Here is a 24,987-nt window from a genome sequence, read left to right on the forward strand (position 1 = left end):
ATGCTTTATTATAAAGGTGTATCAAGAGATTTACATGCAGAATTCCTTGCCGCTACACTTCAGGGTGGCCACTGATGTGGGAGGCTTACTTGCAGGAAAAGCAAGCTCGGCAGCAACAGCCCCCTCAACCACTCCTGGCTTAGAGGCCTCTTCCCCACTACTGGCATGTAGCTGGCAGGCAGGCAGCAGGAGAAGCCTGCCCTTGCCCAGCTAGCTAAACCAAAAGTGAAGGCTTAAAGGCAAGCAGATAAGCAGGTGTGACCCCATTTTACAGCTCACACCAATTCACCCCACTGTTCTCTTGGGGCAATTGGGTCCTCACCTCCCTCACCCCAGTTTAAAACTGCAGCCCTTTAGCCCAGCTCATGCTGCATCTATATTGGACTTGAAAAACCGTTTCACATTGGATATTTACCGTATTTTTTCATGTATAAGACGAGGTTACTTTATTTTAAAAATTATGCTAAAAGTTGGGGGTCGTCTTATACACGGATTGGTGGCTGCCGCGAGCAGGAGATTGTCAGTGGCGTTTTTGCGTGTGATTGGCAGGTGCGGGAATGTCCGCTGGCTATTGGCTGCTGCGGCACTTGGGCGTGCGATTGGCGCTTGCTTTTGGTGAGCATGCAGACAATTGGCTGTGGCGGTCCTGCAGGTTAGCGATTTTCGACACCACCCCCCATAAAAAGCTCAACAAGTCTGGGCAATCCTCCCCCCCCCCCAATTTTCTCAGTTTGGAGCCCCAAAATATATACATGGGGGAGTCTTATAGATGGAAAAATACGGTATTTTAGTACAGTACAGTGCTTTAGACTGTTTCTCTCCCCCACCCCCAATTCCGCAATTGCTACAGTTGCCACAGTATGAAATTGTGCAACTGTTTCTATTGCTGATGCTTTTTATGAGGAATTGCTTCAAGGTACAGTGGAACCTCGGTTTATGAACACCTCGGTTTACGAATTTTCGGTTTATGAACGCCACGGACCCATCTGGAATGGATTGATTCACTTTCCATTGCTTTCAATGGGAAAGTTCGCTTCAGTTTATGAACGCTTCAGTTTATGAACAGACCATAGCTGCCAAGTTTTCCCTTTTCTCGCGAGGAAGCCTATTCAGCATAATGGAAAATCCCTTTAAAAAAGGGATAACTTGGCAGCTATGGAACAGACTTCCGGAACAAATTACACCTATGTTTCAGGTTAAGTACGCTTCAGGTTGAGTACTCCGCGGACCCGTCTGGAACAGATTAATCCACTTTCCATTACTTTCAATGGGAAAGTTCGCTTCAGTTTATGAATGCTTCAGTTTATGAACAGACTTCCGGAACCAATTGTGTTCATAAACCAAGGTACCACTGTACAGTCATACCTTGGGTTAAGTACGCTTCAGGTTGAGTATTTTCAGTTTAAGTTCTCCGCGGACCCGTCTGGAACGGATTAATCCACTTTCCAATACTTTCAATGGGAAAGTTCGCTTCAGGTTAAGTACGGACTTCCAGAACCAATTAAGTACTTAACCTGAGGTACCACTGTACAGTATTTGATGGGATGCAAGTCATGAATGGAAATAAATAGACAAATAGACAACACTTTCCTTTGGGGTGTCTTTGAACTCTACGATTCTATGTTTTGGAGCACCTCTGAAGTGATATTCTCCATCTCCTTGGTGGGGCACGCTTGGCAAGGTCCCCTCCTTTGTGCAATCATTGACAATTTCTCGGCTGATCTTTGGAACCAGTTCCCATTTCCAGGCATATGGGGAAGTCTGCTTCTTTAAGGCTCAAGGAGCTATTGGCTTTCATCAGCTGCGCTGCCTGCCCACCTGAGAGAGAGAAAGCAGCTGCAGGTGAGAATGCTCAGGTATAAAAGGTCCCCTGTTGGGAGGGTTTCTTGTGTTTGAAAGTGGGTCTTCCTTGGCTCTATGTGCAGGTGAGTGAGGGTGGAATGGAAGGGTGCTGTTTTGGAACTCACCTGTAGCACTGGCTTAAAAGTGGCTGGAAACTCTTGCCTAATATGCTTGTGAAGGACAGTTTTCTGGAATTATAATGCTTTGTTTGGAACACTGCCCATCTCCCCTCATATCTTTCCTTTCCTGTTTTCACCTCTTTCTTCCTTATTGTTGTTGTTACTATTTTAAAAAGTGGATAGAAATAAAACCGGCTCCTGCCTCCTGTGGATTTAGGTCGTGGGCTCATCCTCGGGGTTGTTGTTTGTTGTATTACTTATTTCATAAAAATCTATTCACCACTTGAATGTAAAACACATTCAAATCCATTCACAAAAAAAGGGAAAAATAAAATTGGCAATAAGAAAAATTGGCAATTTAAGATTTTTTAAATGTTAAAATTATAATAGAAGATTCAATCTTGCACCACCTTTTAAAATATCTGGGCAGGCTTGTCGATGCAAAAATGTTTTCAGGAGGCGCAGAGAACACAGCAAAGGTGCCTGGCCGATGTCAATAAGCAGGGAGTTCCAGAGAGCAGGTTTTTTGCCACACTGAGAAATCAAGTTATTAACAATAAGGAGCAGATATCACTTGGCACCTGTTCCACATATCAAAGCAGTCAAGTGGGCATATAAAGGGCACTTGTTTTCTTGGGTATCTGAAGTGTGCATGCACACGAAAGCTCATACCAGTGACAAACTTGTTGGTCTCTAAGGTGCTACTGGAAGGAATTTTTTTATTTTGTTCTCTTTTGTAAGGTTTTGTTTTCCAGCAAAAATCAAAGTTTAGTGTTGTTGTTTTTTAAAAGCCAGAGAATTCGAATGAGGAAACTGGTTTCCAAAAGTGCGGGTAAGGGGAGTTCTCTGCCAATCTTACCTGGGCAGGTAGACACAGTTGGGGAGGGAGGGAGTTAAGGAAAGATGACTGAGGTGGGGGCAGAAGCCATCTGCTGCAATTTCCTCTCCTGGTTGCAGGCAATGTTGAACACAGCTCCAGACATGCTCAGTTCATGGCACTGAGAGCAGCGACAAAGCTGCCCTCTTCAGCCTTTACAAGCCAGGTGGGTCCTTGTGTACTGCTGCAGCTGTTTGATTCTTTGCATCTGTTCCTCTCTCCCTCCCTCCCTCCCTCCCTCCCTCCCTCCCTCCCTCCCTCCCTCCCTCCCTCTCTCTCTCTTCCGCCACCACCATCTGCAGGGAGATGGCAGCGTGCCGGAGGTTACTGGGGCTGCTGGCTTTCTTGGCTGCCGGGGCTGCCGATGACTCGGTGCTGAACATGTGCATGGATGGTAAACATCACAAGACGGAGCCTGGTAAAGAGGATGCGCTGCACGGGCAGGTAGGGCTCTCCCCCCAATGGGATTCTGAAACTCAGTTCTATTCCCTGAGCTGAGCTATGCCAGAGAGAGTGAAGGGAGGGCCACAGCAGCCTCTGCCAAACCTGGTGCTCTGATGATGATGTTGGACTACAACTCCCATCAGTCTCGGCCAACAGAGGTTGGGCAAGGCCATAGCTCTGAAGGAAAGTCATCTTATTAATTTTATTTTTTGCTAAGGCTATTCTAGGCTGCATCAACAGAAGTCTAGTGTCCAGCTCAAGTAATAAAGGTAAAGGTACCTGTGAGGGACAGGGGATATTGCGAAGTCCCTCCCCTCCTGAGTTCCAGCCCATCCCCGAGCGCAGGGGAAACTGTAAATACGCAGCACCAATAAAGAGATAAAATGCAGAGCCGTGTGGAGTCGTTACTCTGAAGTAGCCCACCCAGGCCACTGTGACAGTACCCCTGAATGTTAAGTTGTCGCGGACGACTCTGGGGTTGCGGTGCTCATCTCGCTCTATAGGCCGAGGGAGCCGGCATACATCTTCTGGGTCATGTGGCCAGCATGTCTAAGCCGCTTCTGGCGAACCAGAGCAGTGCATGGAAATTCTGTTTACCTAAACATACCCAGCTCCTTATGAGGAACGGCTTAAGGAGCTGGGTATGTTTAGCCTGGAGAAGAGAAGGTTGAGGGGTGATATGATAGCCATGTTCAAATATATCAAAGGATGTCATATAGAGGAGGGAGAAAGGCTGTTTTCTGCTGCTCCAGAGAAGCACACACGGAGCAATGGATTCAAACTACAAGAAAGAAGATTCCACCAAAACATTAGGAAGAACTTCCTGACAATAAGAGCTGTTCGGCAGTGGAATTTGCTACCAAGGAGTGTGGTGGAGTCTCCTTCTTTGGAGGTCTTTAAGCAGAGGCTTGACAGCCATCTGTCAGGAATGCTTTGATGGAGTTTCCTGCTCAGCAGGAGGTTGGACTGAATGGCCCTTGTGGTCTCTTCCAACTCTATGATTCCTGCTGGAGCGGTACCTATTTAACTACTTGCACTTTTGAACTGCTAGGTTGCCAGGAGCTGGGACCGAGCAACGAGAGCTCACCCCGTCACGGGGATTCGAACCGCCAACCTTCTGATCAGCAAGCCCTGGGCTCTGTGGTTTAGACCACAGCGCCACCCGCGTCCCAAGTAATAGTAAATAGGGAAGTAATAGTCCGTTTATTCCATCTTGGTCAGGCCCCACCAGTGTCCAGTTTTGGGCACCCTGGTTTAAGAAAGATGTTGACATCAATCTGAAAGGGGTCAGAGGAGAATAACCAAGAGGTTCCCCGGGCCACAAGCCTGGGTAGCGTGTATGGAGTTCCTGGACAAGTCTCATTGATGTGGTTCGAAGGAAAGCAGAGCAAGACGTTTGACACCAGTTGGCTGTAGGAGTTGCCGGAAGGAGGCAGACAAAGTGCCACCCGACCACCTTAGGGACTCCGCTCCAGATTTGTGCAGGGTTTACTCCTTGGGTCTGGAATCCAAGCCTTAAGAGCTGGGGTGTACCTTCCAACCCTATAGTTCTACCGGTGTAGGATTTGATGACAAGCTAAATGAGAATAAATTTGCCACTGGCTAGGAAGCAGGGCTTGGGTTGTGAGTGAGGGAAGGCAGCGTGGAGCATCCTAGTCTTGTGACATGGGAGGGAGGGCGATGTGCTAGATGAGTTGGCCTTGACTCCCATATCCCTCTCTCTTTCCCTCTCCTCCCATAGTGCACCCCGTGGAAAGAAAATGCTTGCTGTACATCTAACACGAGTCAAGCGGCACATGACGACCAGTCCTACCTCTACAACTTTAACTGGGACCACTGCGGGACCATGACGCCTGCGTGTAAACGGCACTTCATCCAGGACACCTGCCTCTACGAATGCTCGCCCAACCTGGGCCCCTGGATTAACAAGGTGGGCTTGGGTGCATACTTACAAATAAAGCTGTACTCGATGGATGTAAGGATATTTGACGGGCATCCCCAAACTTCGGCCCTCCAGATGTTTTGGACTACAATTCCCATCTTCCCCGACCATTGGTCCTGTTAGCTAGGGATCATGGGAGTTGTAGGCCAAAACATCTGGAGGGCCGCAGTTTGGGGATGCCTGATATATATGACTTTTGACATGATTGAGAATCGCACAGCCAGGGCCGGAGAACTTTAAAGTGGTAAAATTGGAATGTGGAAAATAGGAGCACAACAGAAGGCAGGGACGAAATAGGGAAGATATTCTTCAAGAGGTCCAGACTATGGGAAGCCCAGAAAAAAAATCAATAATTAATGATTTGGATTACAATTTGGTTTTTTTAAATTTTAGTTTATTGTTTTTAATTGGATTATGATTTCATGTTAATTGGCTGTTTTTATTGGAAAATTAATAAAAATGATTAAAACAAACAAACAAGGTGGGCTTAGGGGAGCCTCAGCCTTTCACCTGTGTACATCTACCCCCCCACGCTCCCCTAAAAGAGAACCAGACCGAAATTGCTGGACTTTGGGTGCCCCATGTTCTTTCGTGTCTAGAGAAAGGAATTGCAGTAGTGGTTCTCGGACCTGTCCGGGCCACCCCACCTTGGTTCCACAAACTCATCCCCCTACTCTGGAGAAGAGAAGGTTAAGGGGTGATATGATAGCCATGTTCAAATATATAAAAGGATGTCATATAGAAGAGGGGAAAAGGTTGTTTTCTGCTGCTCCAGAGAAGTGGGCACGGAGCAATGGATTCAAACTACAAGAAAGAAGATTCCATCTAAACATTAGGAAGAACTTCCTGACAGTAAGAGCTGTTCGGCAGTGGAATTTGCTACCAAGGAGTGTGGTGGAGTCTCCTTCTTTGGAGGTCTTTAAGCAGAGGCTTGACAGCCATATGTCAAGAATGCTTTGATGGTGTTTCCTGCTTGGCAGGGGGTTGGACTGGATGGCCCTTGTGGTCTCTTCCAACTCTATGATTCTAGGATTCTACTCTATAGAATGCGTTATTCAGAATAATGGTTTGCATGACCCACTAGGGAAGGCAGTAACATGAAAAAATGCAAAACCGTAAGAATTAATAGTGCATTTATTCAAAATCCAGTTAAAATTATTTAGTTAATTCAATTTGTTTTAAATATAACTTTTATTCTCCAAAGCTATTTCAAAGCATTGACCATCAGTTTTTCTTTAACATACGTAGTTTCTTCCTGACTTTCTACCCTTCCTTTCCATTAGTTGTCTTATAACACGTTTCTATTGTCTAAACCCCAATATCATTGGTTCTTTCAATGATCCACTGCTTATACTTCAGATCCTGCCTTTGACTTCATATATGGGTGATAGTTTGATACTTAATCCATCAATGGTCCCCATACCTCCTTAAACAGTTCGTCCTTATGAAAGCTGGAGGCAGAGACCTGCATGCTCCGTGCTGGATCCAAAGCTGTGGTGAATGGAGAAGCAAGACATGTTGAGGTCTTAGTGCTGTGAGCCCCTCCCACCTCGTGCCCAGGTTGTATACCTGTGTAAATAAAACCAGACATCCTAAAGACACCAGTCTCTGCTAACCTTCATTCCAAGGAACCCGAACCTGGGCAATCTCACTGCTCAGAGGTTGGGGTGGCATATAACAACATTTCTTGGGCTTTGGGAGCTGACGAAACCGAGCTGCAAGCTGTGCCGTTAATCTTTGGGTGCGGGGCGCCCTTCCACTTCTTCCTAACCTTCCCCCAGCCCCTGCACAAATCTAACTTACTCCTCCCCGTGCAGGTGGATCAAAGCTGGCGCAAAGAAAGGATCCTGGATGTCCCGCTGTGCAAAGAAGATTGTGAGCAGTGGTGGAACGACTGTCGGAATGACATGACGTGCAAGGAGAACTGGCACGTGGGCTGGGACTGGTCCCAAGGTCAGTTGGTGGCGCTGCAGTGAGCAATAGCTTCCTGGTGCTTCTGCCTCCTATGGGAGATTGAAGGAAGGGAGATACAGCACCCTAGGCTAAATCACCTTCTGACGCCTCTCCCCGGCACATGCGTCATGACGTGTGCGTCGTGCGTCATGACGCACGCATCATGACGCGTGCACAACGCCGCTGACGCCGCTGCGTCCCCTCCATAGGCGGGAGGGCGCTGAGCTCTCATTTTGGCTCGCGCGCCTCCCGCCTATGGAGGGGACGCTGTGAGCTCTTCAGCGGCCGCGGCAGCGAACGTCGGCGTCGGCAGCAACAGCGCCCATAGCTGAAGGCTTCAGCTACTGGCGCTGCCACCGCTCGCTCGTTGCTCCCGGTGCTGTCGGGAGCGCGGCGGGCCGGCTCGACAGCGCCCCCTCCATTTCGGCGCCCTAGGCCATGGCCTAGTTTGCCTAAATGGAGGTGCCGGCCCTGGGGAGAGAGTGACATAGTGGCCAAAATAGAGCCGGTTTGCACATAATACCACGGCCCTAGTTTATTTTAAACCCAAGGGTGTAGAATTAGAGCAGGTCAGAGGCACAGTTCCTTATCTCCTCCACCCAATCGCAGGGCCAAGTCTGAGAGGTGAGTGGGGCATTGCGTGGCTCATCCATACGACGAAGCTGAATGCTGGAAGATTCAGGACACATAAAAGGACGGACCTCTTTACACTGTGCATAGTTAAACTGTGGAACTCTCCGCCACAGGAGGAGGCAGCGGTGGCCTCCAGCTTGGATGGCTTTAAAAGAGAATCGGACAAATTCACGGAGGAGGAGGAGGAGAGGGCTATTGATGGCTCCTAGGCAGCAGGATGGTTGGGCTCTGCCTCCACAGAGGCTGCAATGCTTCTGAAGCCTGGTTGCTGGGAAGCCCCGGGAGGGCAGCGTAGTTCTTGTGCTTGAATCCTGCTTGTGGGTTTCGCTTTGGGGCATCCTGTTGGCCACTGTGAGAACAGGATGCTGGCCTAGAGGGGGCCCCCTTTGGCCTGATCCAGCAAGCCCTTGTTAATGTTCTTACAGACTTGACAGTCCAGGTGAGTGTGTTTTTGTCTGGCTGTGCACTAAGGGCAACTCTGTTCTAAAAATGAATCATTCAAATCATTTGGCCCAATTCAAAATTGTGGGTGGTATCCAGACAGGCAATGAATGAATGAATGAATAAGAAGTGTCAATTCAGGGGAAGGGTTTATTCTTAAGGTGGCCATCCTGGCTGCTAGGGATGCCAACTTGAGGTCTGGTGACTCTCCTCCTTCCTCTGGGACGGGTACCAGCTACCTGAGCATCTTGGAACGACAAGCCTTGCTCTGCCTGGCATCTCTTCCCTTCAATTCCAGGGCATAACCGGTGCCCCCATGGGTCGATGTGTCAGCGACTGGAGTCCGTCTTTCCTACTCCACGAGACCTGTGTGAGAAGATCTGGAGTAACTCCTACAAATACAGCACCTTCACGAGGGGCAGCAAGCGCTGTATCCAGATGTGGTTTGACCCAGCGCAGGGCAACCCCAATGAGGAGGTGGCAAAGTACTATGCCAATGCTGGGGCGGGTCTCTCACTCTGGACGCTCCTGGTCTTGCTCTTCCCTGCCCTCCCAGCAATGCTGCCGTGAACTTTGCAAGGAACTTCTCTGATCCTGGAGAGTTTTGACCCTGCAAAATAGCACTGGGATTTTCCTACTTCCTCTATCGTGGTGGGAATGCTCTTGTTCCGGGTTCCCAGTAAATAACACTCCAGCTCGCCTGTAAGAAGAGTTTATCTTCCGGGACTTCCTCCGAGCATTGTTTCAGCTTCTGTTCATTCTATCACCTTGGCAAACTTGGTCTACTTACGGGGACATCAAAGGAAGATGCCAATGGCCTCTAGTAATAGGGGCGTTTGCTGGGAACATACAACTGGAAGAAGGAATAAAAGCTTGGTTCTTCACTTCGATTTGCTGTTGTGTCCTTTGCTTTCATAAATACAAGGAAGAGGATCGATGCCTGATTATCAATGCCCTAATGGTCAAGGGACGCAGGTGGCGCTGTGGGTTAAACCACAGAGTCTAGGGCTTGCTGATCAGAAGGTCGGCGGTTCGAATCCCTGCGACGGGGTGAGCTCCCGTTGCTTGGTCCCAGCTCCTGCCAACCTAGCAATTCGAAAGCACGTCAAAATGCAAGTAGATAAATAGGAACCACTACAGCGGGAAGGTAAACGGCATTTCCGTGTGCTGCTCTGGTTCGCCAGAAGCGGCTTTGTCATGCTGGCCACATGACCTGGAAGCTGTACACCGGCTCCCTCGGCCAATAATGCGAGATGAGCGCGCAACCCCAGAGTCGTTCACGACTGGACCTAATGGTCAGGGGTCCCTTTACCTTTACCTAACCCTAAATACTTGCTTCCCACTATATGAAGAAGGGGAGTGGGTGGCGGAGAAGTTTATTATCACTTATTAATATTGTTGTTGTTTAGTCGTGTCCGACTCTTCGTGACCCCATGGACCAGAGCACGCCAGGCACTCCTGTCTTGCACTGCCTCCCACAGTTTGGTCAAACTCATGTTCGTAGCTTCGAGAACACTGTCCAACCATCTCGTCCTCTGTCGCCCCCTTCTCCTAGTGCCCTCAATCTTTCCCAACATCAGGGTCTTTTCCAAGGATTCTTCTCTTCTCATGAGGTGGCCAAAGTATTGGAGCCTCAGCTTCACGATCTGTCCTTCCAGTGAGCACTCAGGGCTGATTTCCTTAAGAATGGATAGGTTTGATCTTCTAGCAGTCCATGGGACTCTCAAGAGTCTCCTCCAGCACCATAATTCAAAAGCATCAATTCTTCGGCGATCAGCTTTCATTATGGTCCAGCTCTCACTTCCATACATCACTACTGGGAAAACCATAGCTTTAACTATACGGACCTTTGTCGGCAAGGTGATGTCTCTGCTTTTTAAGATGCTGTCTAGGTTTGTCATTGCTTTTCTCCCAAGAAGCAGGCGTCTTTTAATTTCGTGACTGCTGTCACCATCTGCAGTGATCAAGGAGCCCAAGAAAGTAAAATCTCTCACTGCCTCCATTTCTTCCCCTTCTATTTGCCAGGAGGTGATGGGACCAGTGGCCATGATCTTGGTTTTTTTGATGTTGAGCTTCAGACCATATTTTGCGCTCTCCTCTTTCACCCTCTTTAAAAGGTTCTTTAATTCCTCCTCGCTTTCTGCCATCAAGGTTGTGTCATCTGCATATCTGAGGTTGTTGATATTTCTTCCGGCAATCTTAATTCCGGCTTGGGATTCATCTAGTCCAGCCTTTCGCATGATGAATTCTGCATATAAGTTAAATAAGCAGGGAGACAATATACAACCTTGTCGTACTCCTTTCCCAATTTTGAACCAATCAGTTGTTCCATATCCAGTTCTAACTGTAGCTTCTTGTCCCACATAGAGATTTCTCAGGAGACAGATGAGGTGATCAGGCACTCCCATTTCTTTAAGAACTTGCCATAGTTTGCTGTGGTCTACACAGTCAAAGGCTTTTGCATAGTCAATGAAGCAGAAGTAGATGTTTTTCTGGAACTCTCTAGCTTTCTCCATAATCCAGCGCATGTTTGCTATTTGGTCTCTGGTTCCTCTGCCCTTTCGAAATCCAGCTTGCACTTCTGGGAGTTCTCGGTCCACATACTGCCTCAGCCTGCCTTGTAGAATTTTAAGCATAACCTTGCTAGCGTGTGAAATGAGCGCAATTGTGCGGTAGTTGGAGCATTCTTTGGCACTGCCCTTCTTTGGAATTGGGATGTAGACTGATCTTCTCCAATCCTCTGGCCATTGCTGAGTTTTCCAAACTTGCTGGCATATTGGGTGTAGCACCTTAACAGCATCATCTTTTAAAATTTTAAATAGTTCAGCTGGAATATCATCACTTCCACTGGCCTTGTTATTAGCAGTGCTAATATTTCTATTGTTATTTCTAAGGCCCATTTATTAATATTATCCTGCCTTTTTCCTGAGCTAAGACTCAAGGCTTACTCAAATCAAAACGCAGGTAAAATGCAAAAAGCTAAAATCTTACAGATGATAATACAGAGTAATTAAACTCTAGTAGATTTAAATCAAGGTAGCAATAGATAGTAAAAACAGCACAGTGCTATTTAAATGCCCTTTTCTTAAAAGCCAGTCCCCCAAAGCCAGTTGGATTAAAAGTCTTCACCTGCCCATGAAAAGACAAGGAAGGAGCCAATTTAGCTTCTCCAGGGAGGGACTTCCAAAGCTGTCTGGGAGCAGCCACCACTGACAAGGCCCTGTTATAAAAAAAATTCTGGGGGACCCCCTAAACCCTATAAATTAATAAATGGTAGGATTTTGATGATTTGGGATGTGAAGGGAGAAATACAAGCTGCAGAGGAATTCCTGGGCTAGCCTATGCAAAAGGACCTGGCCAAGGTAGGACCATTCAGGAACCAGAGAGGGCCATTGAGAGCCATCGGCAATGGGAGAGAAGAACTGTCCTCCCCCCTTGCCCTGAGGTATGAACAGAGACGGGTGTGGGTGTGTGTTTGGAAGGTTGACAGGGAAACTGGGTGTTTGAGGTGACAGGAAAATGGGGGCCTGGTAGCAAGGGGTTCTAGGAAGAAGGGCTGGGAGCCATCTTTGGGCAGACTGGCTGGGAGAGGTGCCTTGGACTCTAGGGCTTCACTGCTGTGGGGGGGGGGGACACAAGCCCCTCTTGAAAGGACCGTGCTGTAAGATCAGGACTCCCTCCATGCAGACAGAAGGTGTAAACAGGTGAATAAACAATATTTCTTAATGCTGTTTCAGTCTCTGCTGTGTCTCGGTTCTCTCTGAAGGAACACAAACTTTTGCAACAGCACTCTCCTGCATTTCCCCCAAGCCTGCCTGTGAAGGTGAGATTAGTTCTTCCCCTGAAGATCTCTGAGCCTGGGCCAACTCGTAGGAGAAGACAGTCTTTCAATTAGCCTGGGTCCAAGCCATGCAGGGCTCTCTACAAGATGGGACCTTCCAGCTGCAGAACTGACGCACCCTTTCCCCTAACGGGAATCTTCCTGCTCAGCGTTCCAGACAGGGAAGGAGCCAGGGGCGTACCCAGGATCAAAACTAGGGGGCGGGGCAAGAGAGGGGAAGAGAGAGGGAAGGAGGGAAAAAGAGAAGGAAGGAAGGGGTGGGTGGGGGGGAGAGAGAAGGAAGGAAGGAAGGAAGGGGTGAGAGAGAGAAGGGAGGGAAGGAGAGAGAGAGAAAGGAAGCAAGAAGGGGGGGGAAGGAAGGATGGAAGGAGCTCCCGTCTGCCCCTCCCCCCTCCCACGTTCCTGTCGCTGGCTGCAGCTGCGGAGGAGGTGGAAACAGCCCGATTTCCATAACCCGCAGCGACTTTTCCCCTTCAGTTTTCGGAGGGAAAATGTGTGGGTTATGGTCTGTAAAATACAGTAATTTTTTTTTTTTGCTTCTGTGGGGGGCAGCTGCCCCCCTGCCCCTTGCTGGGTACGCCCATGGAAGGAGCCACAGCTCAGTGGCAGAGCATGTGCTTTGCATACAGAAGACCCCAGCCTTTAATCCCCAGTGGCATCTCTAGGGAGGGCTGGGAGAGACTCGAGGCTGAAGCCCTACAGAGATGCTGTGAGCCAGGCTGAGCTAGGTAGACCCAAAGGTCTGACGGAGGAACTCCCTTTGACTTTCTCCAGGATATGTTAAGCTTCAAGGAGCCCAAGCAGACAAACGCTACTTCCTCATTCTCCCCCACTCCCTGATAGCCGATGATCTGTTGCTTCTGGGGGGGTCTCCTGAGCATGCTCAGCCTTTGCTGGGCCGCCCAGGGCCAGGGGGACATCGAGTTGCCCTGAGCAAGCATGAGACCTTCCTCTGTATGCAAAGCCTCTCTATATGCAAAGCACTTGCTGCCTGACTTTGCTATTGAGAGGGAGGGAGGGAGGGAGGGAGAAAGAAAGAAAGAAAGAAAGAAAGAAAGAAAGAAAGAAAGAAAGAAAGAAAGAAAGAAAGAAAGAAGACCTTTGGCCAATTCATCTAGCTGAGAATTGTCAACACTGACTTCAAATATCTGTTGCTTCTGCCACATGCAAGATGGAGCAAGCTTGTTTTCTGCTGCTCCAGTTGACCTGAACCAAGGGATTCAAATGACAAGAAAGGAGGGTCCGCCTAAACATTAGGAAGAACTTTCTGACAGTAAGAGACATTCAGCAGTGGAATGGGCTCCCTCGGAAGGTGATGGACGCCTTCCGGGGAGGTTTTGAAGCAGAGGTTGGGTGGCCATCTGTCAGGGATGCTTCAGCTGAGATCCCTCCATTGCAGTGGGTTGAGCTAGATGACCCACGGGGTCCCTCTACAATTCTATGGTGGTCAGCACCTCTCTGGGGGCTTCAGGCAGGAAGTCTATCCCTGTCTTGGCTGGAGATGCTACTGGGGATTGAACCCTGGTCCTTCTGCATTCCAAGCAGATGCTCTGCCACTTCCCCAAGTTACCCCTGTAAAAAGGAAAGATTTGATTTATGGGGACTGCGTCTGGCTGTGAGAAAGATCTTTGGATTTTTGGACGGACTTGGCAAGATACCAGCGTGCGAAGAGAGAGTGTTAATATATAGAGAAATCATAGGCATAATTTCACACAGAAACATACTTGGTTTGGTCAAACTCGCTTGCTCGAAAAAACTCAGGGGCTTGAAAGAAGACAGAAGGATTTTAATAGACTATTAGATAAGATCTGGACTTGATTAGAAAGCACAGAAAGCACAGAATATAAGAGAGCTGATCTTCCTGAGGTATGGGAAGTCAAATTTAAATTTGTATAATTCGGCAGAAGATTTGGATTAATTGTTTAATTGATATTTGTATAATTTGAAAATGGATTAGATGTTGAAATTGGAAAATTTAATAAAAATGTTTATTATTTTTTTTAAGTTACCCTTGTAAAAGGGACCCAGGTGGCGCTGTGGGTTAAATCACAGAGTCTAGGGCTTGCTGATCAGAAGGTCGGCGGTTCGAATCCCTGCAACGGGGTGAGCTCCCGTTGTTCGGTCCCAGCTCCTGCCCACCTAACAGTTCTAAAGCACATAAAAGTGCAAGTAAATAAATAGGGACTGATCCGGCGGGAAGGTAAACGGCGTTTCCATGCGCTGCTCTCGTTCACCAGAAGTGGCTTAGTCATGCTGGCCACATGACCCGGAAGCTGTCTGCGGACAAACGCCGGCTCCCTCTGCCTATAGAGCGAGATGAGCGCCGCAACCCCAGAGTCGGACACGACTGGACCTGATGGTCAGGGGCCCCTTTACCTTTACCCCTGTAAAATGAGAGGATCGGCTACAGCCCTTCTGTTCCAGGCTTCTTGCTTTTATCTCAAATTCTCCCTGGAAGGCCAACAGAGGGTGCCAGATCATCACTCTCTCTCTCTCCAGGCCTGGCTGCAAAACAAAACAGGAGAGTATTAATTGAACTGTGGGCGGGTGTACATTCTTGTGGGCTGTGCGCATACTTTTTGGAGCTGGAGGAGTGGGGTGTTCCGCATGCGTGCTGGCAGAGTCCTGCACCCACACAGCCCCGGTGCAGGGCAGTGCCCTGGAGGGGAGGCCCCCTGGGCAGAGAGGGGTTGTCTCCCACCACCCTGTAGCAACGGAGGGGGGGGCACCTGCACATGAGGAGAGAATTCAGCCCCTTCAGCTCACAAGTGTGGGGCAGAGTATGCAAGGTATCGAGGAGGAGCTGTAGTGGAACATCGTTATAGCTATTTGGCCATTATCATCTCCCTCATAACACTAAAACTTGAAGACATTCAATGAAACTGAATACTGCAAGATCTTGGGTAGAGAAATTCCTTCCATTAAACTATGGAACTCCCTCCCACAGGAGGCAGTGACGGCCACCAACCTACACCCTTGTGCAAATTAATCGAAACAAAGCCTGTTTTCTTTCTTTCTTGTAATCCTGTACTCAAAAAAAGCACGGAAAGTCAGTTGATCCTTATGGTGTCGGAAGCCTGCAGCCAATAGAAGGAATGATGCGCTCGCCACAATATATTGAGGTTCTACAAAAGAGAGTTATTCCAGAGCTGGAAAAGAGGTATCCTGACAGTACTACGGTAGGATATTGCAGCAGGACCTAGCCCCTGTCACACATCGAAAGTGGTGAAGAAGTTCATGTCAGAGCAGCAAATACAGGTACTTGATTGGCCAGGGAATTCCCCGGACGCAAATCCCATTGAGAATTTGTGGGCTATATGTAAAAGTTGCCTCCGTGCTGTAGACTGTACGACTATGGAGAAGCTTATTCAGGTGCTGATTCAAGTGTGGTACAGGGATCCGAAAATCAACAGTGACTCTTCGAAAAGAGCAGATTCTATGCCAATACTGCTTAAAAATAGTGGAGGTCATATCCGTTACTAATGTTCGTATATGTGAGCTTTGTACAATAAACTACATTGTTTCAATTAATTTGCACAAGGGTGTAGATGGCTTTATAAAAAAGATTAGGCAGATTCATGGAGGGAAGGCTATCGAAGGCTACTATTTAAAAGGGTCCTTCATACACATGTGGTGGAACTGTCCTGAAATATGTAAATAGTGGAATAACATCTATGAAGAACTCAAAAAAATGTTAACATGCTCGATTAGAAAAAGACCAGCAATGTTCCTACTAAATATAATACCAGAAGAGATCAAAACAACAGAAATGATATTGTTAAGGTGTTTGATGTTTTATTATGCTTTTGTATTTGTTGGAAGTTGCCCAGAGTGGGGCAACCCAGTTAGATGGGCAGGGTACAAATAATATTTATTATTATTATTATTACTATTATTATTAGAAGTCCACAAGCAAAGCATGAGCAGAACAAAACTCTCCCCAGAAAACAAACTTCCAGTTCTCAGCAAGTGATATTTGGAAGCTTCAGTGCCTCTGACTGGGCAGCGGCAGAACACAGCCATTGACAACCTTATTCTCTGTGAATGTATCTCACCCTCTCTTAAAACCATAAGAGTTGAATTATTTTAGGCCAACAATTGTTTTGTAATCTAACTATCTGAGCCTGTGTGCTTTTCTGCGAAGTATAATGCACTTCCGGACTGTTGCAATTTGGAGGTGGAATGTGATCACATACTAGCAAATTCAGGCTGCGGAATGGATGCCGATTTTCCATTCTTGTGCAATAAACCTGCTTCTGCCCACCCACCCACTATCCCCGAATCTGATTTTCTGTGATAGGGAAAGTGATGAGGAAATGTTAGGGGAAACGTGGGCTAACAACTGCTTGACTGGAAAAAGGCAACTGACAGGGTTGAGGGGATACAGCAACTCCCCTATGGGGAAAGGTTGCAGCGCTTGCGGCCTTTTAGTTTAGATAAAAAGCAAGGGAGAGGCGACATGGTAAGAGGTTTATAAAACGATGCATGTGATGGAGAAAAGGTTTCCTTCCTCTCTCATAACATTAGAGCTTCCTTCTCTTCAAGAGTCTGCAGGATGAGGCCAATGGCCCATCTAGTCCAGCATCCTGTTCTCACAGGGGCCAACCAGGGGCCCCAGCAGACCTGAACCCAAGGGCCCCCTCCCCTCTTTCTACTACTGGGATTCAGAAGTATTGCTGCCTTCGACTGCCAAGGCAGAGCAAAGCCATCCGGACGAAGTAGTCACCTATAGCCCTCTCCTCCTCCATGAAAGGAGATTCTGACTCAGGATCAGGAAAACTTTCTGAAAGTAAGAGCTGTTCCACAGTGGAATGGCCTCCCTTGGGAGGTGGTGGACTCTCCTTCCTTGGAGGTTTCTAAGCAGAGGTTGGATGGCCATCATCTGCCATGGATGCTTGAGCTGAGATTCCTGCATTGCAGGGGGTTGGACTAGATGACCCACGGGTCATTCAATGAATTTTGTCCAACCTACTTTTCAAGCCATCCAAGCTGGTGACTTCTTCTTATTAATATTATTATTATTATTTAGAATTTATATACCTACCGTACCTATACCTGCAGGTCTCAGGATGGTTCACAGAATAAAATCAGAATATAAAACCTCAAAATACATATGCTGCCTCCTGCGCAATAGGGAGCCAACTGAGGTCCCTTGGGCCCTCCCGATCATATATTCTGCCGGGCTTTGCCATTCAAAGAGCGTGCGGCGCGTGCACCGCGCCATGTGATCGGTTCTGCGGGACGGGGCTGCCCTGCCCTGCTCTGCCCTCCCGCAACATTTCACTCAACCCGCCCCCCTCTCCTCCGGGAAGGAGTTTCCACCTTTAGACTGCGCGCTGCGCCCGAAGGGCTTTCCCCGGAGGCGCCCCGTCCCTTCCGGAGTCCCCCCCCCGGAGCCCCGGCCCGCGAAGTCTCTCCCGCTTCGCTCGCCCGCTCAGGGTCTCGCCCGGAGACTCCGCCACCGAGCAGGAAGCGCCCGCCGTCCCCCAGGCGGAGAAGGACGGCGACGGGAACCGGCGGGGCCCAGGGCTCGTCGGAGGAGCCGAATCGGGGCTGCCGCTGGCTTCCCAACTTCTCTCCGTCCCGGTGGGAAGTGGGATCTAACTGGGAGCCGAGGGGCGCCTGCGGGGCGCGCGCCCTTCCCGTCTCGGCGCGCCCTTCCCCTTCTCCGCGGCTTGGCGGGGACCCGGTCCCTGCTTCGTCGGAGCCCTTTCTTCGCCGCTGCCCGGAGGAGGAGGAGGCGGAGAAGGAGGCGGAGGCGCCTTTTCCCCGCCTCGAAGGGGCCGCCGAGCAGCGCGCCAAGCGGCTCTCCTCGCCACTGCGCCTCGCCGGACAAGAAGCGCCACAGGCTCGGGAAGAAGGAGGAAGGAAGGAAGCGAGCGAGCGAGCGAGCGCGGTTTGCTGCCTCTCCGCCCCCGCCGCCCCTACACCATCCCCCGTGGGCGCCCCGGGCCAAGAGTCTCCCGCAGCCGCCATGCGCCCCTCGCGGCCCGCCCGTCGGGGGCGCCGCCTCCTCCTCGCCGGGCTCTGCTAAGCGCCCGCCTCGCTTCCGCCGCTCTGCTCCGGGCATGGCGGGCGCAGCAGGGGCCGCCGCGCTGCAGCCGCCGCCTCCGCCACCTCCCGCGGCCCCGCCGTCGTGGTACCACAAGGACCTGAGCCGCGCTGCGGCCGAAGAGCTCCTGGCCCGCGCGGGGCGCGACGGCAGCTTCTTGGTGCGCGACAGCGAGAGCGTGGCCGGAGCCTACGCCCTGTGCGTGCTGTGAGTGGAGGGGCGAAGAAGGGAAGGGAAGGGGCGCGCGGGAGGAAGGGGCGCGTCTCCCCCAAAACCCCGGGTAGCTTGGAGCAGGGGCGCCAACTTGAACAAAATATTTGATTTTCTTGGGGGGGGCAGGTAAGCCTCACCCCGAGGAATCGATCACCAGGCATGGCGCACGCACGCCCTTTGAGTGGCGGTGCCCATCAACTTGGACCCCGCAAATATTTTATTGGGGGCAAGCCGAGGAGTTGGAGACCGGGGGCCGGACGGGTCTCGCCCATTCTGGCGGCGTGTGCGGTGCTGTGCCGGGACCCCCCCCCCCAAGCACTTTTCAGCCCAGAGCTAAAAAGTGGCAGATTCTCCAAACCAAACGCGCAACTTCCTCAGCGTTTGGAAGAAGAACCGCTCTCATCAAATTCCAAACCTGGGATTTCACTTCTGAAGTTTGAGATGGGGTTTTGGATTTATGGGTTTGGCGGTGCCGATCCTCTCTCTTTGCATGTTATAAGACTTTCCTGCCGGGTCTGAGTCGGGTTTCCCCGGCTCCTGTGCGTACTTTCCTAGGAGTGTGAGCCCCGCTGAACTCAACGGGGCTGGCTTACTCATGAGGAAGACTTGACTGGGATCGCGCTGTCAGACTAGTTAGCATCTCTTGCTTGTCAGATCTCCTAACTGTTGGCAGCCAAGGTACTGAAAGCCGTTGCATGTCATCTGTTGGAGGCAGTCAAATATCAGAGACGCCATTGCATGCCAGTTTTAAAGATATTGTCAGTTTTAGACAAGTCAAACGCTGGACTCAAAATGTGCTTGGGACTTAAATTTTGGGATTGGAAAAAAAGAGAGAGAATGTATGTATTTGACCCACAGAAGAAATTTGTGCAGAGTTTTGTAAGCAAATGAGGTTTCAACTGGATTGAACAATTCGGGGTTTGGGGAGAGGCCTGTAATGCTTTGAAGGACTCGGGCTACACTTTTCCTTTTGGCTGGTGCTTTTGGGAAGTTCCTGTGTCCTGAGGCAATATCCAATGTTCTCATGCTCAGAGCAGACCCACTGAAATAAACAGACCCAATTATTTTGATCAAACTGCCTGATTTGAGCCCTGTTAATGTGGGATATTGCTCCTTTAAACACACACACACACACACACACACACACACACACACACACACACTCAAGCCTTTGATTTGGTTCTTGTTGAGTGGTGGATGGGAGGCAGAATTAAGTGCAAAGTGAGGTACAGTCTTCAAAAAGAGGTAGGGTTCTCCACACCAGAACAATAAGGGCATTTTTGTGAACAGCCAGGAAGTGATGCTGTTAAAACAGCACTGGAAGTGAAGTTGCGAGGAGGAAAGTTCAGGAGGGCAGGACAGGCAGCCAGGCAACCGCCCAGCTAAGGAGGATTTACTGCTGAGTAAAAGAGGTATAGGGATTTTAAAGTGCTTGCCCTTTCATGTAAATATTATAAAGCCTGGAAGCTGGTTACTGACAAAGGCCGGACAGGGACTTTGGGCTTTCGGTGACCGACCATTCACTTGGATTCTCCCAATGTTTCCTGCTTGGCAGGGGGTTGGACTGGATGGCCCTTGTGGTCTCTTTCGACTCTAGGATTCTATGAATTCCTGCTTGTGCCTTAAGCAAATGAGTGGTCAAGCCATGTCAGGAGGTGAGTGCCTGTGTGTTGTCTATGTGATCCTGAGGGTGCCAAAGCAGCCACTGGAGGCTGGGGTGTGTGTGATGGGATTTGTAGTCCACAAACCATCTGGCGGGAGCCAGCAGGTTAGCGAAGGCGGCTGTCGGAGAACAATCAGTAGTGACCTCCTTTCCTTGGCTGCGCCAGAGCCTGTTAATCTTCCTGGGGGGTGGGGGTGCTTGTGTGGGTTGCCTGGAGGGTAGCAGCTGGAACTCACCCCCCCCCCCAACCTCTTTCTGCCTCTAGCAGCACCCGCATCTGTATGGCAAGCTTAATCTATAGCTGCCCTGGCATATTTCCCTGGGAGATCCCTGGGGGAGGCAAAGTCAGAGCATTAACTGGTACTGTAAATACCATTAACTGGTATTTTTCTGGGAGATCCCTGGGGGAGGCAAAGTCAGAGCATTAACTGGTACTGTAAAGACACGGTGTGGATTCAGAGTGAGACCGTGGACCGAGTGCTAGGGGTTTGCAGAGAGTGTCTGTTGGGCGACCCCAAGTTAAACCACAGCCTTGTTGTTGAGATAAATTAGATGAAGCTCGTGAAGCAGTTTGTGCATCATTTTTGGGTGGGTGTGCCTGGACATCATAGTGCCTCCTTTTGCCTGTGAATATTAAAAAGCAAAACCCTTTCAAGGGGGCTGATCCTGATTAGTAAGGAAGGCCTCTGCAGAACTGCCTGAAGCTGTCCTGCTGCAACCCCACCCCCTACTCTCAGAAGAGCACCTGTCGCGTTGGAGAGGTCACCTGTCGTCCCTGCACCTGCTCCTCCTGCTGCTAGCAGACAGGACAGCACCAGCTGCTGCCTTGCCCCGAGATCAAGGCTTACAGCTGCGCTTTTGTGAGTTCCTGGATGCAGTCTTAGAAACTCAGATATTAATGGCTCCTTAAACCAAGGTTAGAAAGGTAAAGGACCTCTGACAGTTAAGTCCAGTCGCAGGCGACTCTGGGGTTGCGGCACTCATCTCACTTTTCAGGCCGAGGGACCTGACATTTGTCCGCACACAGCTTGCGGGTCATGTGGCCAGCATGACTAAGCCCCTTCTGGTGAACCGGAGCAGCACACGGAAACGCCGTTTACCTTCCCGCCGCAGCGGTACCTATTTATCTACTTGCACTTTGATGTGCTTTCAAACTGCTAGGTTGGCAGGAGCTGGGGCCGAGCAACGGGAGCTCACCCCGTTGCAGGGATTCAAACCGCCGACCTTCTGATCAGCAAGCCCTAGGCTCTGTGGTTTAATCCACAGCGCCACCTGGGTCCCTTCCTTCCCACTATAGTGGTACCTATTTATCTACTTGCACTTTGATGTGCTTTCGAACTGCTAGGTTGGCAGGAGCTGGGACCAAGCAATGGGAGCTCACCCCATCGCGGGGATTCAAACCGCTGACCTTCTGATCGGCAAGCCCAAGAGGCTCAGTGGTTTAGACCACAGTACCACCTGCGTCCCTAAACCAAGGTTACTGGCACCCAAACAGAATGTCTTGTTGCCATTTTGGGGCAAGACGGCTCTAAAGTCTTTATTTTTCAAATGACGGACTAACCGTGATTGATTCTCAGTTAAACATCTGGCTGATTTAGATGGCAGCCTTGAGCTAGGTTGAGAGTTTTGAGAACTTAAAGAAGAAAAGTCGCTTGATCCAGGGACAGTCCACATATATATTGGTAAGTATAGGGATGTGGGAGGCGCTGTGGTCTAAACCACTGAGTCTCTTGGGCTTGCTGATCGGAAGCTGGGCTGTTCAAATCCCTGCAACGGGGTGAGCTCCCATCGCTCTGTCCCAGCTCCTGCCAACCTAGCAGTTGGAAAGCACATTAAAAGTGCAAGTAGATAAATAGGTACCACTGCGGCGGGAAGGGAAACGGTGTTCCCTTGCGCTCTGGTTTCCATCACGGTGTTCCATTGCACCAGAAGCTGTTTAGTCATGCTGGCTGCGACGCGGAAAGCTGTGGACAAACACCGGTTCCCTTGGCCTGAAGCGAGATGAGCGCCACAACGCCATAGTTGCCTTTGACTGGACTTAACCACCCAGGGGTCCTTTACCTTTACCTTTATATTGGTAGGTGAAGACAAGTTACAGCAAATAACTTTTAATGTTGCTCACTGCTCCTGCTCAGGCTGCACAGGAAAAGCATTTTGGTTCCTGAAATCCATTCCGATTGTGCAGATAAAATATAACGGTTAGGAGTAACAGTAAGAGCTGTTCAGCAGTGGAATTTGCTACCAAGGAGTGTGGTGGAGTCTCCTTCTTTGGAGGTCTTTAAGCAGAGGCTTGGCAGCCATCTGTCAGGAATGCTTTGATGGTGTTTCCTGCTTGGCAGGGGGTTGGACTGGATGGCCCTTGTGGTCTCTTCCAACTCTATGATTCTATGATTCTACAGGATGTGGTATTAGTGTGTGAACACAGTCCTGATCCAAGGATCCCCAGGCACGCACCTCCAGATGGTGGAGACGATCAGGCACCATCCTCACTCCTAGGCATCTTCACTTAGACGGGTCATGCTCCACACACTGGCTCTGCGAAATATTTGACAGGCTCCCTGGAGGAACTGGGATGCTGGCGCTGGTTCTGTGCTTGTCAGTGGAGAGACAGTCCTCCCCCTGGGACTTGCAGTGTAAGAGGCGCGGCACAAAAGAAAAAGGGATTGGGAGGGAGAAGGAGGGGGAAGTGAATGTGGGCACAGTTGCTTAGGTGGAGTTTTTGTGATGTGCCGTGGCTCAGTGGCAGAGCAGGTGCTTTGCATGCAGAAGGTCCCTGGCAGCGTCTCCCAGTAGGGCTGGGAAAGAGAAACCCCAGGTCTCTCTTCTCTGCTAATCTCTGCTTAAGCCCCTTTGTGCCAGGAGCCCCACTGTGATCAATCAGCGCCGCGACAGTGGGGTGTGGTGGTTAAGAGCGGTAGACTTGTAATCTGGGGAACCGGGTTCGCGTCTCCACTCCTCCACATGCAGCTGCTGGGTGACCTTGGGCTAGTCGCACTTCTCTGAAGTCTCAGCCCCACTCACCTCACAGAGTGTTTGTTGTGGGGGAGGAAGGGAAAGGAGAATGTTAGCCGCTTTGAGACTCCTTCGGGTAGTGATAAAGCGGGATATCAAATCCAAACTCTTCTTCTTCTTCTTCATCTTGTCTGGGAACCACGTTAAGAACTTAGGAAATTATAAATCATATGGATGGAAAGAGCCCTGGAGTTGGGGTGGTTCACCTAAAGGTCATCCAGCCCAACCCCTTGTCAGGGCAGGGAACCCAGGGCAGCCCCACAGCATACAGTTACGTGGTAGCTTTCAGAGGCTGGCGAACGGGTGTGGATATTATTTGGCTTTTCCGCCTTCCGGCTTCAGAGCGGCTCTGCAATGTCCTTTGGGATAAAAACCATTGCAACGCCTACCTCACAGGGTTGTTGTGAGCACAGCGTACAGCAAGCCCATGTAAAAGAGAGCAAGGCTGCAGCTGCAAAGCTTCGAGCTCTTTGGAGACATTAATGGATAACAAAAATCTAGGATCAGTGAAGAATTAAGGTGGAAGTTTCCTTCCTTCCTAAATGAAAAGGGCGCATTCCTCGGATACAGAGTTATCCGCCAAGCTCTGGATCCTGTTATGCCCTCTTCCGTAGGAGTCCTTCTTCCTCCCCTTGGAATGTGGTTTCTGTTGCTTCTGGGAAGCGAGGTTTAATCACCACCCCTGGCAGTAATTGGGGTAATTGGGTCAAGACACCTACAGAACCTCCCTTTCAATGCCTCCCGCGGCTGCCCTGGTTAAGTTTTCAACGAAGAGCGTACACCAACAGGTCTCTGTAGTACCGTATTTTGCCTTCTTCATTCACAGCATTCGTATTTCCCCTTAGCAAAAGAAAGGGTGGGGGTGGGGAGCCTGGTCCCAGACTCAACCGCTAAAGCAAAGTGCTGTGTTCAAGTCCCAGGCAGAACTTCTCTGGAGCACTTTAGGAATGTTTTGCCTGTGTCTGTAAACTACATCAGAAGACAAGGTGAGCAGCTTGGAGAGGAAATGTCTATGGCGGTCCTAACTACATTTACCCAAGAAGGAAGGCTTGTTGATTCCATTTAGGACTTACTCCTGAGTAAGCGTGCTTAGGACCGCAGCCTTAAATTCAGTACAAAGAGTTTTTGTACTGGGAGAGTTTTAAACTGTGCACACAAAAGCCACATGAGAGGCAAAGCCGTGAATAACAACAACAACAATAATTATTAATAAACAGTTCTCCTTGGAACAAAGTCTGGTGTAAAAATAGGCACTGTGCTGCAGTGGTTAAAGTCCTGAACTAGGAATGGGACTTTAACTCAGATCCTAAAGTCTAGCAATGCTCAATGCTGGGACTTAAATCAGTCGTGATCAGATTATGCCCCTTGTTTGCAAAGGGACTTCCATCACGATTCATTTCAGATGAGGGAGGTGCGGGGGACCTTTGGCTCTCTAGGTGTTGCTGAACTATAACTCCCATCATGCTTGACCATGCTTGCTGGAGCTGATGGGAGTTGTAGATCAGCCGCATTTTAATCTCCCGTAGATTTCAAAGGGAGAACGAAGGATAGGCGGTGTGTAAGTTTTAAATATAATAGCATGCAAGTAGTTTTTAAAGTATGCGAGACATCAACAATATATAGCTCCGTTTGTTAGAGCGTGGTGCAGATCACGCCAAGGTTGCAGGTCCGATCCCTGTCTGGGACAGTTGCATATTCCTGCATTGCAGGGGGTTGGACTGGAGGACCCTTGGGGGTCCCACTGAAACCTCCTGTAGCTGCAAGGTGCAGGTGGGGGAATCCTGATGGTGGAGCCTTCCTGGAGTTAAAGCAATAGGTAGAGCCTTGCGGGGTCTCCATGCAAGCCACCCTGAGCCTAACAAAAACGGAGAGCGGGTTGTAAGTAAAATCTTTGTATACACAGTACATTTATATCTCGTTCCTTCTGAATTGAACTAGGGTTTCTGACTGCCAAA

General features: G+C 49.6%; 2 protein-coding genes across 5 annotated transcripts in view; both read left to right on the forward strand.

Moving 5' to 3' along the window:
• Positions 1-1,736: 1,736 nt before the first annotated feature.
• Positions 1,737-9,141, forward strand: LOC118085686 (folate receptor alpha). 3 transcript variants are annotated; one of them, XM_035116608.2, is made up of 5 exons: positions 1,737-1,842; positions 3,141-3,282; positions 5,024-5,212; positions 7,042-7,177; positions 8,550-9,141. In XM_035116608.2, exons 2-5 carry the CDS (start codon positions 3,145-3,147, stop codon positions 8,819-8,821), a joined length of 735 nt encoding a protein of 244 aa, XP_034972499.1. In that variant the 5' UTR covers positions 1,737-1,842; positions 3,141-3,144; the 3' UTR covers positions 8,822-9,141. The 3 variants fall into 3 exon arrangements, with proteins under 3 accessions (XP_034972499.1, XP_034972495.1, XP_034972498.1); XM_035116604.2 differs by having other exon boundaries at positions 1,760-1,856; XM_035116607.1 differs by lacking the exon at positions 1,737-1,842 and adding an exon at positions 1,880-1,925.
• Positions 9,142-17,481: 8,340 nt separating this feature from the next.
• INPPL1 (inositol polyphosphate phosphatase like 1) overlaps positions 17,482-24,987 on the forward strand; it is a 75,932-nt gene continuing 68,426 nt past the window's right edge. Inside the window, exon 1 of one of the 2 annotated variants that reach the window (XM_060273962.1) lies at positions 17,482-18,351. In XM_060273962.1, coding sequence (XP_060129945.1) covers positions 18,161-18,351 — 191 coding nt within the window. In that variant the 5' untranslated portion in view covers positions 17,482-18,160. The remainder of the gene's footprint in view (positions 18,352-24,987) is intronic. The other variant, XM_060273963.1, reaches the window with a different exon arrangement.

Source organism: Zootoca vivipara, chromosome 4 (genome assembly GCF_963506605.1).
Source record: "Zootoca vivipara chromosome 4, rZooViv1.1, whole genome shotgun sequence".
In the NCBI taxonomy this organism is placed as follows: domain Eukaryota; kingdom Metazoa; phylum Chordata; class Lepidosauria; order Squamata; family Lacertidae; genus Zootoca; species Zootoca vivipara.

Excerpts from the sequence above, each read along its gene's own strand:
- LOC118085686 (XM_035116604.2), top strand. Across the intron at positions 3,283-5,023 it reads AGGATGCGCTGCACGGGCAG|TGCACCCCGTGGAAAGAAAA; the intron begins GTAGGGCTCTCC and ends CTCCTCCCATAG. Across the intron at positions 5,213-7,041 it reads TGGGCCCCTGGATTAACAAG|GTGGATCAAAGCTGGCGCAA; the intron begins GTGGGCTTGGGT and ends CTCCCCGTGCAG.